Here is an 11868-nt window from a genome sequence, read left to right on the forward strand (position 1 = left end):
CTACAAATAGAACAAATGCTGTATGAATAGAACAAATATTGTTGTTTTGTTTTACATGGCAGAACAAATGTAGGGAAAATTATTAAACTTGAATAAAGTACATTTATTGAAGTTACAGTATAAGCCTGATACTTTTTAACAATTCATAATAGTTCCAAGACTGTTTTCATTACTTGTGTTATTCACAGATAATCTATCATTTTCATCTCTTAGTCGTATCAAATTTCCTGCCTTTAATAAAGACTTATTGACAGTCAATTATTTCATTGAATTTTGAGGTTGATTTTTTTAAAGAAAACTAATTTTTTCTCAGAATTTATATAATTTCATCTTCGGAGTCCATTAATGTCAGTGACTTGGAATTCAAACATTTTGACTTCTGAGAAGCAATTAAATGCGCCATGAGCTTCATAAAGTTCAAAGTCCACAGAATAAAAACAGACATTAGCATTCTAAAAAATGATTACTGTTTTTAGAGATTTTTTGTCTTGTATTAGAGACTGAAAAAGAAAAAAAAAAACTTTGACCAAAAAAAAGTTCATGTCTAACGCAATACTCAACCCTTGTTAATGATTATCTTTCTGCAGGCCTTATATCTTATCTCAACTGTTTCATTCACCATTGAGCTTTTGTGACAGCAACAGCACAGAGGCAATGTCCACTTGCCAGCTGACCTGAGAGTTATTTCCACCCTACAATGGACATTTTCATTTGATACAATCTTTTAAAATCTGACAAATATGGAAGTCTGTCTTTGGATTATATTTTTTATGCTATTTCCAGACTTAAATATGGGATTGTTGTCTGACTACAAGATCTGTGGGGATCCAGAATGTGAAAGTAAGTCCAAACACTTTGGTGGTACAAGTTCTAGGCCAAACTATACTTGTAGTATTAATTCTACATCTAAACTTCTGGTAAAGTGATTATGATTATATGTGTCGCCTTTAACTTTTGTGCTTGCTTTTTTAGGTCCAATGAGCAGAGTTCAGGCTGTAAAGAGCCATGAAGGAAAGGATTGCAGATTCCTGAATTTCAGACGAGGAGACATAATTTTTGTGTACCACAAACTGACGGGGAAACGAGAAGACCTCTGGGCAGGCAGTGTATGTTTTGAATCAGCAGTTGTGTAGTTATAATGGTGAACGTAACAGAAAATAACAAAGACTTTTTTACCTAATACGACCAGCATCTTATCTTAGGTTGTTACTTATTGAGATAAGTCTTGATTATAATACAGAGCAGCTTTGTTTGTGAGTCCTGAGCAGTTGTGATGCTTGTATCTGTGGGACGTCTCCCGGCTCCCGCTTTGGTTTCATTTATTAAGTAGTTGTAAGTATTTAAAGGTGGAGAGTGACAGTGACTTCCAAAAGTACATAAACTCTATAAAGTGTTTCACAGTTTCTTTCAAACACAAACGTCAAAATATTTTGTTGGGATTTAATCTGATAGAGCAACACAAAATACTGCATAATTGGTGAAGCTGATAAAAAAAATGATACAAATGGTTTACAAAAAATGAGTATAAATATAATTATAGATGGAGACCATCTATGAGCAACTATTTCCAAGCACTGTTGCAGATCTCCAATTGGATTGTAGTCTAGACTTTGACTACGCCATATTTAATCTTCTTCTGCATTAGAGGTCCTCAAGTGCTTCTGTCCTGCAACTGTAATGCATCTAAATCAAATGAATGGATAATTTCCAGGGAACTTCATAACATGCTGAGGATGTGATTCCATCATATGACTCAGGTTTGTTGGAGCTGGGACGCATTGGAAAGTTGCACGACAGTACCTCTTGTACATTGGATTTGGAGACCCCTGTTAGATGTTTTCTGCACCCACTATATAACTTGTTTTAAAATGAAAATATTAGTTTATTTAGGGTTTTTTATTATTTTAAAATAGATGATTGCACCAACCTTGTCTTTCTTTCAGATTGACAAACAATTTGGCTACTTCCCAAAGGATGCAGTACGAGAGGAGGAAGTATTTGCAACAATGAGGAAAGTGCTAGAGACCCAGGTAATATCAGTGACTGATCGGATACATACAAAAAAAAATACTCTCTCTGAAGGATTATGAGATAGCTGCTGGCCTAAAACTGTAACATTTTCTTCACCTTGAGACTTTAATCCTTGTTTTTGGCAGGAATCTGATTTCTTCTGTATGGATGAGTCTGGATATCCTCTTGACACGACTCATCTGGACACTGATGAGGATGATCTTAACTTTCAAGACCATGAACCCGAATCCAGCCAGATCAGCCCACACTCTCATGACACAAATGCTCAAGGTACTGTGGCGTCCACTGAATCTACGGTAAAAGAAAGGGAAGATGAAGGTGGAAACAAAGAGCTCATCGATGCAGCTGAACTTCTCGAAGACGAACTCAAGACTTCAGCAATTCCAGAGCAACAAGGTGGGTCTCCCTCCTCCTCCTGGCTGCGTTCGTCTGTGACAGGATGGTTAGGTTTTGCTAAAGAGGAGCAGTCAGGGGATTCAGAACAAGAAGCAAGGGAAGATGAGAAGGAGGAGACTAAATCAGAAGCGTCACTCACATCTTCTGTGACGGGCTGGCTGGGCTTTGGAGGAGAAGACAAACCTAACAGAGATGAAGATAGCATGAAAGGTAGGGAAGATACCTTTACCTCAACGATGACTGGGTGGCTTGGCTTCGGTGAGGAGAAAAAAACTGTCGCTTTAGATAACAAAGAAAATGAAGAAACAGGTGATGAGAAAGAGCCCACAGAGACGTTTAGGAGTAGGAGGATGTCTCTGGACCTGGAAGGCAGCAAATTACAGGAAGAGGAGAAGGAAGACATGGGGACAATGGGTTGGCTGGGCAGTGGGTTGGCAAGCAGGCTGGGGTTTGGCTCAAGTGGTCAGGATTCAGAAGGAGAAGGTGTGGAAGTGCAGGAAGAGAAGCCATCTAGTTCCTGGATGGAGATGGGAATTGGGAGCATTTGGGGCTTCGGGGGTAGTAACACTGGAGCTGATGGAAGTAAAGAAAGTGGTATTAGGGAGACAGACAGGGATCAAATGTTAGAACAACCATCTGGATTTGAAAACGTGGATATCAGCCAATCAGAAGCTTCATTTACTGAAGAAATAAAGGCTGAAACTGTTCCTTACACACTACCGGTCGGTGCTGAACGTGGTGATGCTGCAGAAGATAATATTGAGCATTCAAACACAGAGGATGTAAATAATTTAGATATTGATGCAGGGATTTTCAACAAAGATGATTCAATTCATAACTCTTCCCAAGTAGACGATGAAAATATCGGTGAACATAAAAGGAGAGATGAACAAATCAGTCAAAATGATGGGTTTACTGAGCAACCTGAAATCAGTTCAGGTCCTGACCACAGCTTAGAGGAATTACATTCAAACTCCATGGAGCAACTTGAAGGTAGCATGGAGGAAAGTGAAAACCATGACGTTCAAATCGAGGCTCCAGGAAGTTTGGAGGAGGAAGGCGCGGAAGTAACAAACCAAGTTCATACAATTGAAGGATCCACTCTAATGTCAGAAAACAGTCCAGTTAACAGGGATAATCATATAGAAGAGCATTTTAATGAGGTGACAGGACCATCTCAACAGGAAATACTAGGAGTTCAGTCTGAATTGCTTGAGGAGACTCAAGTCAGTGGTGATCAGGAGGAAAGCAGTGGTCAGAGTCAGCTTGGCTCTTCCTCTCTTCAGGGGGAGGTAGGACTGCAGCAAGAAACACAAACTATGGAAGTCACCTCTAACAATGATGGACCGTTACTTTCTGGAAATACTGAAAGTCTGCATGACAGTGTCTCAGAGGAGGGTTTGAATGAAACCAAACCAAACATTTACACGACTAAAGAGTCTCCACAGATTGCAAGAGACGGTGATGTTGACCGATTCAAAGAAACTGTAAAAGACCAGAATGAAGAAACAGAGGAAGAGACATCAGATTCTGAGAACGAAGTTTTCAATGGAAATCAAATGAAATCAACAATAGTTTCTGAAAGAGAAACCGAAGAGGGGTTAAAAGAAGAGGAAAAGGTAGAAATTCATAAACAGGAAGAGGTAGAGGTGCAAGAACAGATCGAGGAAGTAAAACAAGAGGAACAGAAAATGAAATTGGAGGGCTTAAATAAACAGGAAACAGAGAAGGAAGAAGAGATAGGAGATATTTCTGAGAAGGACATGGAGTTAAGAGAGGAAAGGCAGGAGGGGATAGAGGAGCTAGAGAAACTGGTAAAGGAGTTACCAGAGCATGGACATCAGATCAGAGAGGAAGAGTTAAAGGAATCTGAGGAGCAAAATGAAAAAGAGGAGAAGGCAGACTTTTCTTGGGAGCACTCAAGTCAGGAGGGGATGGAGTTAGCAGAAGAAAGGGAAAAAGAGATGGAGGAGGCAGAGGAGGGAGAGAAAAGCATAGAGGAGCTACCAGAGCCTGGACATCAGATCAGAGTGGAAGAGTTAAGAGAATTGGAGGAAGAAAATGAAAGAGAAGAGAAGGTAGATGTTTTTCTGGAGAGCTCAAATCAAGAGGGGATGGAGTTAGCAGAAGAAAGGCAGAAAGAGATGGAGGAGTTAACAGAGGGAGAGAAATGGACAACAGTGTTAGTAGAGCATGGGGAAATCCAGGTGGAAAGGTTAAATGAATCAGTGGAGCCAAATGACACAGAGCAGGAGGAGGAGATGTCAGACGTTTCTGAGGAGAGCTCAAGTCAGGAGGAGATGGAGTTAACAGAAGAAAGGGAGACGGAGGCAAAGAAGCTAAATGAGGAAGACAAACAGGTAGAGGAGTTACTAGAGCATGGACACCAGATCAGAGTGGAACAGTTAAAGGAATTGGAGAAGCAAAATGAAAATAAGATAGCAGATGACTCTGGGGAAATGAAGATGGAGTTAAAAAAAGATGAGCAGGAGGTAGAGGAGCTAAAAAACCAGCAAATAGGGAATGTGTCACTTGGGGATGAGCAGGGCACACTGAAAAGGTTAGAGGAATCTGAGGAGCAAAATAAACATGCAAACGAGGAAGTTGAAAACCAGGTTTGGGAGGGACAGTTAGAACACAAGCAGACTGACATGCTGGATAATTCCAGCTTGGCTTCTTTGGTCTCTGAAACGAACACACAGACTGAAATCCAAAAGGACGAGGAGCAGGAGGAGAAGGAAGTGGAGAAACAGAACAAAGAAGAGCTTGAGGAAGAAAATGAGCACCCTACGAAGGAAGTGGAGGATGATAATGTTGACGTAGGTGGGTTTGAGGATGGAGAACGGACCAGAACGACGGTAAATGATGATGACGACTGGAAGGAAGACAGACAAGACAATGATTTTGAAGAAGAAACCAGGAAAACCTATGCTACAAAAACAGAAAATGAACTTTACAAAGACAGAGAAGAAATGCATGACTCTGCTGAAAGTCAAGTTCAGACAGCTGAGCAAACTGAGTCCACAGATCCACCTCAGGGAGCAGACAGTGAAAGTAGAGGAGCTTTTGGTCTTATTAAAAACACTTTAGGATTTTTCTCCCAAACACCCACCCCTGAGATGTCCGAGTCCACCCAGTCTGTTCATAATGTCAACACAAATGAAGCTGAGCCATCACAGACTCACCCCTCCATCACTCCAGAACTAGTGTCCCCCACAGATTCATTTCATGCTGAAGTAACACACGCAGCATTTCCCACAGAGCACCCGCAGGCCGATCCTCCTTCTGCTGAAAAGCTCCCCCGCACCGCTCATTTGGTCACCAAAGAACCATCCAAAACAAAACTCCTCAGCAAACATTACAAAAATCTCCTCCGCCACTTGAACGCGGACGAGGCAGTTATCTTAGAGGACCTCTTCGGCCGATACAAACTGCAATTTTTAGATTACGTTTTGACAAGTTCAGAGGCCGCAACTGCAGAGGACGATCAGTCAATACTGTTGGATATAGAAAGACTTCTGCAACACAACATGGAGACTCTTGTGGCTCCCAGCATGAGCATCACCGATGCACTGCAGGAGGACAAACAAAGGACCAGTGCAATTATTGCACTGCAGAAGCTGGAAACGTTATTGAAAACAGTGAAGGAGACTGTCAGCACAGGAATATCAGATGTCAGTAATCATCAAGGTATTTTTGTCTAACTTGCATAAACTATCATGGCTCATATTATTAATTTTTTGATTTTATTTAACCTGTTGGTTCAGGTCTGTCCTCATCGCTGTGTATTTGTGTGTTTCTTTGTCACATGCAGTTGAGCACAGTTCAAGCCAAGAAAAGGAAGATAACTCCCAATCTGCTTCTTTACATAAAGATGATGATGATGGCAAATATAAAGACTGGAATTATGAGGAGGAGGAAAGAAGAGTTGAAGGAAGTAAAGATAATATTGAATCCCTCCATCTCACTCAGCCAGGATCAAAACAGAAAGGTACGAGAAAACCAAATTTTGGAGAGATGTTTCATTAAGGTGAGGTTGACCTGCTTCCTCTCATTTATGCAAAACATACAGACTCTATAATACATTATTGTACGATATTCTTTGAATAGCCCATTAATTACATTAAAAAATAAAAAATAAAAGTGTGACTCTAACTCTAGGGGTAATCAAGCAAACTCTGGAGTTGATTCAACGGGTAGCTGAGGACTCCATAAGTTGTGCTCAAGCAGTGATGGAAATCCTTGTTTGGATTCATGTGCAGGTAAGTCCCAAGACTGCATTCGTGGCCCACAGAAAGGAAGTAGGGGTTGTTTGCTTAACATAAAATAAGCCATTTATGTTGAAATAGTTCTTTAAGTGTATATGTTTTTTGTATAAAACCACTTTAAAACAAAAAACAGCATAAGATACTCTAGAGTTATTGGTTATTTAATTAGAGGCAACTTTTTACAAAGATGAGCAGATCTTCAGATATACGTGCTGTTGTTTTTTTTCCGTTTTTTTTAAACAACTTATGACTTTGGTAAAGATTTGCCATTTGTCATACTACAACCATAAACTTCCATGAGTTTTATATCGTTTTTTTTCTGTGAGATCACACTAAATAGTAGGTAAAGTATATTTTTCAAATCAAAACCTGTTATTTTCACTCCCAATTGCTGTGACACCACTAAATAAAAACCAGTGCAACCAATCGCCTGAAGAAGTCACTTGATTAGTAAATATTTACAGCTTTGAGTAATAAAACCTAATCATAAAAGCAGCTGCTCAGTAGAGATGTCAGGAGTTTGCCAGAGAATATGGCAAAACTAATAGCTTACTGAAGACTAAGAAGCACACCAGACAGGTCATAGATAAAGTTGTGGAGAAAGTTAAAGGTGGTTTAGGTTAGAAACAAACCGTAAAAATATAATGGAGCACAGTTCAATCACAGATCTAAAATGGGAAGAGAACAAAAATCTGCAAACCTACCTATGTTGTAGATTTTCCATCAAAAACTGACAGGAGAGAATAATTCACAGAAGCAGCCAAAACTCCAGAGATCCACAGTACATCTGTAGTTGGAGCCTGTTGTTGTTATCTTAAGATGAGAAACTGTTATCATGATAATCCCATAGCCTACAGTAAGCAGTGCTGCATTGTGTACCCCCTACTGAGATTGCATTTTCAGTAAATTTCAAACAAATGCAAGGTGGTACTTTTTTGAATACCAACCTTAAACAGGCACAATCATTTTTTATGAGTACACAGAAAAATCTAAAAATATTCATAAATGCAAGGTGAAAATGATCATGTTTGAGATGAGAGTATAGTATTTTACTATTTTAAGCATTTTCTTTCTTCATGTTGATTTAAGGCATTGAGCGGCTTTTGGTTCCTACAGGCAATGAGTAGACTTTGCAGCGTCTGGTTCTTTAAGACTCTGAACCTGTGGCATGTTGATCTCTCTCTCCCTTTGGCATTCAAGTTTGCTTTCGTCTCAGTTGTCAGACTGGCTTGACGCCGACATAGCTTTTTACGTTTGGGCTTGATACACACCAGAGGCCAACTTGGATTTCAGGTCTACATGGTGTCACAGGGCAAGAGATTCTTTATATTCAGATGGATAAAAGTGAGGCCAGGTCGGTGAGTATGAAATTTAGAGCTCAAGCCGTTAGACTGACTTTAAACAGGGCTGTCGTTACCCAGTTGTTTACATTCAAAGCTTGCCACAATATGTATATTGCATAATTCTTAAGATATACATATCCCCTTTGTTACTTAATTTTCAGGAAAGTAAATTTGTCTTGTGGTGACATAATGAATTGTATAATATATGTAAAATATAGAATATAAAGATATTTAAACAATCTATGGATGACACCTGTTTCCTACGGTGTCACATTGAAAGGACTCCGATGTGCCTGTGTGGCATCTTACAATTGGTGACGTTTGGAACGAACCATTTACAAATGTAGGGGTGCATGTAAGCTCCTTTTAAACATAGCATGCCTAAAAAAAGTGAATGTGAATATTTTGTCCATATATATCTTCTATATATATATCGACTTAAATATTTCCTTATCATTTTGTTCTCAAGTCATTACTTCTAGTTGGTGGAGAAGATTTAATATTCCGGGTTCCGTCTCTAATGGCTGAAAAATATGGTACTTTCTTAGAGGATCGGTGTTGTGAATAGGATGTGAAATAGCCGTTAACCCGGCTGTAGGAAGCCTGTCTTTCTCTAATCAGTATTAATGAAATTCCTATTAGTTATTAAGCCAAATGAAATAACTTGGACATGACGGAACGTCCGGAAGATGAGCAATTGGCCAACAAAGCGGCTGACTTCCAGGCGACAGCAGAAACCTTCTACAACATCGCCGTGGAGAAAGTGAAAGATGTACGTTAATATGTGGCAGGTCTGGTTAGCATTTCCCATTTAGCCGCCAGAGTCGAAGTAATATAACGGACTTTATTACATGTAGTACTACCTTTGCTCTCAGGTGTGGGTTCCGACATTGCTTTTGACTGTCATGGTTTATCTGTCAGTTTGAAACCATTATATAGGCATTAGCATAGTTAGCTGGTTCAGTCAGTCAGCATTTCTCCTGTGTTAAGTTTTTACTGTCTTGTGGGTTGTTTTAATTTTTGAGAAACGATGAACGTTATGTTATATTTTTCTGTTGGACGCATTTTTTTGTGATGGCAAACGGAACTGTGATGATCCCACTGAAACAGCTGTTTGGTAATAAGACTGCAACTGCTTAGGAATCCAGTGAAATTGTCACAGTAACCCAGAGTTCCTCTTTTTAAAACTGCAATTAAAATGCAGCTATATTGTTTTGGTTGTGAATTTGTAATTAAATTGATCTAATTTCATACTGATAGTTTATTAGAAAGGATGAACCCAAAAATGTAACATTATGCGTGAATTATAAAGTGCACTTCAGGATTCGACAGAACCGCCTTTTTCAACACAAACTCGGTATAACATTTCTTCTTACACCGCCATGGGGGGATTTTAGCCCCCTTCCTTTTTACAGCATTCATTAGGGAGAGCAGACAATCCTTAATGCACAGCTCTCATCAGGCCCCACAGAAGCATTTCAAATCAGATTGTGGTCTCTAGACTAATCATTTTTGTTTTAGCCATTCTGTTGTAGATTTGGTGTCGTGGTTGGGCTGGTGATTTTCCTGTTGGTGACCTAGATTGGGTCAAGTTTTAACTGTAGGATAAATGACTTTACATTTAGCTCTGCTCCTGAGACGGCATAACCTGCTCAAACTCAATTCAGTTAATTTAAAATATTTTATTTACCCCAAGGGAAAATTAAATCTTTTCATACCTCATCATCCAAGTGTCTTCAGAATCGTTGTTGTCGGTGATACTGTGAAGAGGAATGAATCTCCAGTAGCAGTCAGACTTGCAACAAATTTGAAGAAGACTCTGACTGAAGAGTGTTTCAGTATGACTGTCTCATGACTGCTATGGCATGCTGTAAAGATGGTATTCTATAGTAACATGTCCTGGATCACAAAATCAGTTTTTTGGTAAGTTCTGCTGATCCACATCGCATGCTTTTGCCACTCCTCTTTAAACTCCTTTTTAAATCTCTGTCTGGGCATAAGGCTGGAAAGCCAGGCAGAGAGAGAGAGACGATGGAGTTTGAGATATGATCCTTGCCCATTATGATTGGTGGAAAAGAAAGTCTGAACTTCCTCCTCCTCTGTTTGCTCTATGTCCATCTAGCCTCCTTTTCAATTCCTTTGGGATTTGGGATCACATCCCAGAGGTCTTATTTGAGCCTCTGGGATGCTAATCGTTAAAAACAATGCCATGTTGCCAGAGTTGGCATCATACAATTTTCTGAAGGTGATAAAGTAGAATCAAAAATTATTGCCGGTGCGCACCATCCAAAGCCAGAGGGAGTAATTGTCCAAACCTGCAATCCCTGGAAAAAAAACAACAAAAAAAACTGGTCAAATGTAACGGAGCTACCCTATGAATAGGTGCAATTATTTCAATATCACTTAAATGATATTATTCAGCAAATGTCTGAACTATCATTTAAATGAAAAGAAGCAGACTCAAAAATCAACCCTTTTTTTTCCCACCTCCCTCTTCTTTTAGGCCGTGTCACTACTGCCTGACGACATGAGGCCAGGGCCAGACCTGTACGGTGTACCATGGGAACCGGTAATCTTCACTGGCCTGGTGGGACTGGTGACATTCCTGTTGTTCACCAGTAGATGTTACAGATCTGTAAGTGAACTTGAACTGCCTTGGATGTTTACCAGTGAGCCGCATAATTATTGGCCCATAAAAGTTGTATTTCGAACTCAGTCTATCAGCAAACAGGAAAATGTCGACCATTAGTAGCTGCTAATATTTATCTTCTGCAGTGTGACCTTCAGGCGTTTTGCATCCAAACCAAAAAGAAATATTAATAGCTACATCTGTGTCTCACAAACTATGTGTGATGGAGTGGTGCAACTCCGTAGTCTTTAGCTAGCTTTGACAAAGTGTTTGCTATTGCTTCCAGGAGAGAAAATAAATGACCAAACAGGCATTTGACATTTGTCGCAACTCGAAATGTGGTCACAATCTTTTCATCTTTATTTACATCTTTGTCATAATATGTTCACACTATATGAATAATTAAGCATAAAGTCACTCTGTTATTCATTGTCTTTTTTTTTTTTTTTTTTTGCTCTTATTTCCACACAGATAAAGAGCAGACTGTATCAAAGTAAGTTTTCACCGCAAATACCTGTCTAAATAAGCCATCAGTGCTGTTTTCTGCTGGACCTTGTATTATTGAGGGCATTTAATCGACAAGCTTTTTCCTTGAAGGATTCAATTTAACTAAGCCTAGCATTAAACACCTTGCCTCCTGGTGCTATAAAGCTGGTTATTGACTTCGTCTCTCAACCTAGAGTCACTGACGATGATGTCAAATAAAATGGAGAGAAAGCTAGGCTAATTGCAAATTAATATCCGGCCAAATTATTAAAGCAGAAGTGTTTTTTTAATAGTTTACATGTTGATTAGAACTTTGTACGTGTTATCTGCTCTGGATTTATTTATATTATAAAGTACTGTGAAAAATAACTTAAGGTCAATAAGGTATCTGTCTAATCTACTCTTGACATTAAATCATCTAAAAAGTTACTGCAGTAAATCGTACATATTGACCAGGAACTCATTTCAGTGGGAGGCAATTTACCCTATAGATTAGGTTTCCCCACATATGTTGCCATGGTGACAGAACCAGCTTTGTGACATTGAAAATGCCAAACTGAATCCGAAAGTGCCATGATAAGAAACTCATCTTGCTTCATCATACAGGCAAACTGGCAAAAACAAGTTAGATTTTTTTTTTTTTTTTTTTTTCCATTTTTTTTTTTTAAAAAAAGAAAGAGGGGGGGGGGGGCAAATTTCCACAGCGCTTGGGGGA

At 39.3% G+C, this 11868-nt stretch overlaps 1 protein-coding gene across 2 annotated transcripts in view; it reads left to right on the forward strand.

Moving 5' to 3' along the window:
* The first annotated feature begins 629 nt into the window (after positions 1-629).
* mia2 (MIA SH3 domain ER export factor 2) overlaps positions 630-11868 on the forward strand; it is a 24612-nt gene continuing 13373 nt past the window's right edge. The window contains exons 1-8 of one of the 2 annotated variants that reach the window (XM_015028021.1): positions 630-840; positions 973-1106; positions 1944-2030; positions 2157-6117; positions 6242-6418; positions 6589-6689; positions 10542-10673; positions 11139-11160. In XM_015028021.1, the coding sequence (XP_014883507.1) occupies positions 741-840; positions 973-1106; positions 1944-2030; positions 2157-6117; positions 6242-6418; positions 6589-6689; positions 10542-10673; positions 11139-11160 (4714 nt within the window). In that variant the 5' untranslated portion in view covers positions 630-740. The remainder of the gene's footprint in view (positions 841-972; positions 1107-1943; positions 2031-2156; positions 6118-6241; positions 6419-6588; positions 6690-10541; positions 10674-11138; positions 11161-11868) is intronic. The other variant, XM_015028020.1, reaches the window with a different exon arrangement.

Source organism: Poecilia latipinna, unplaced genomic scaffold (genome assembly GCF_001443285.1).
Source record: "Poecilia latipinna isolate Pla-1442-1.1 unplaced genomic scaffold, P_latipinna-1.0 Scaffold112, whole genome shotgun sequence".
In the NCBI taxonomy this organism is placed as follows: Eukaryota; Metazoa; Chordata; class Actinopteri; order Cyprinodontiformes; family Poeciliidae; genus Poecilia; species Poecilia latipinna.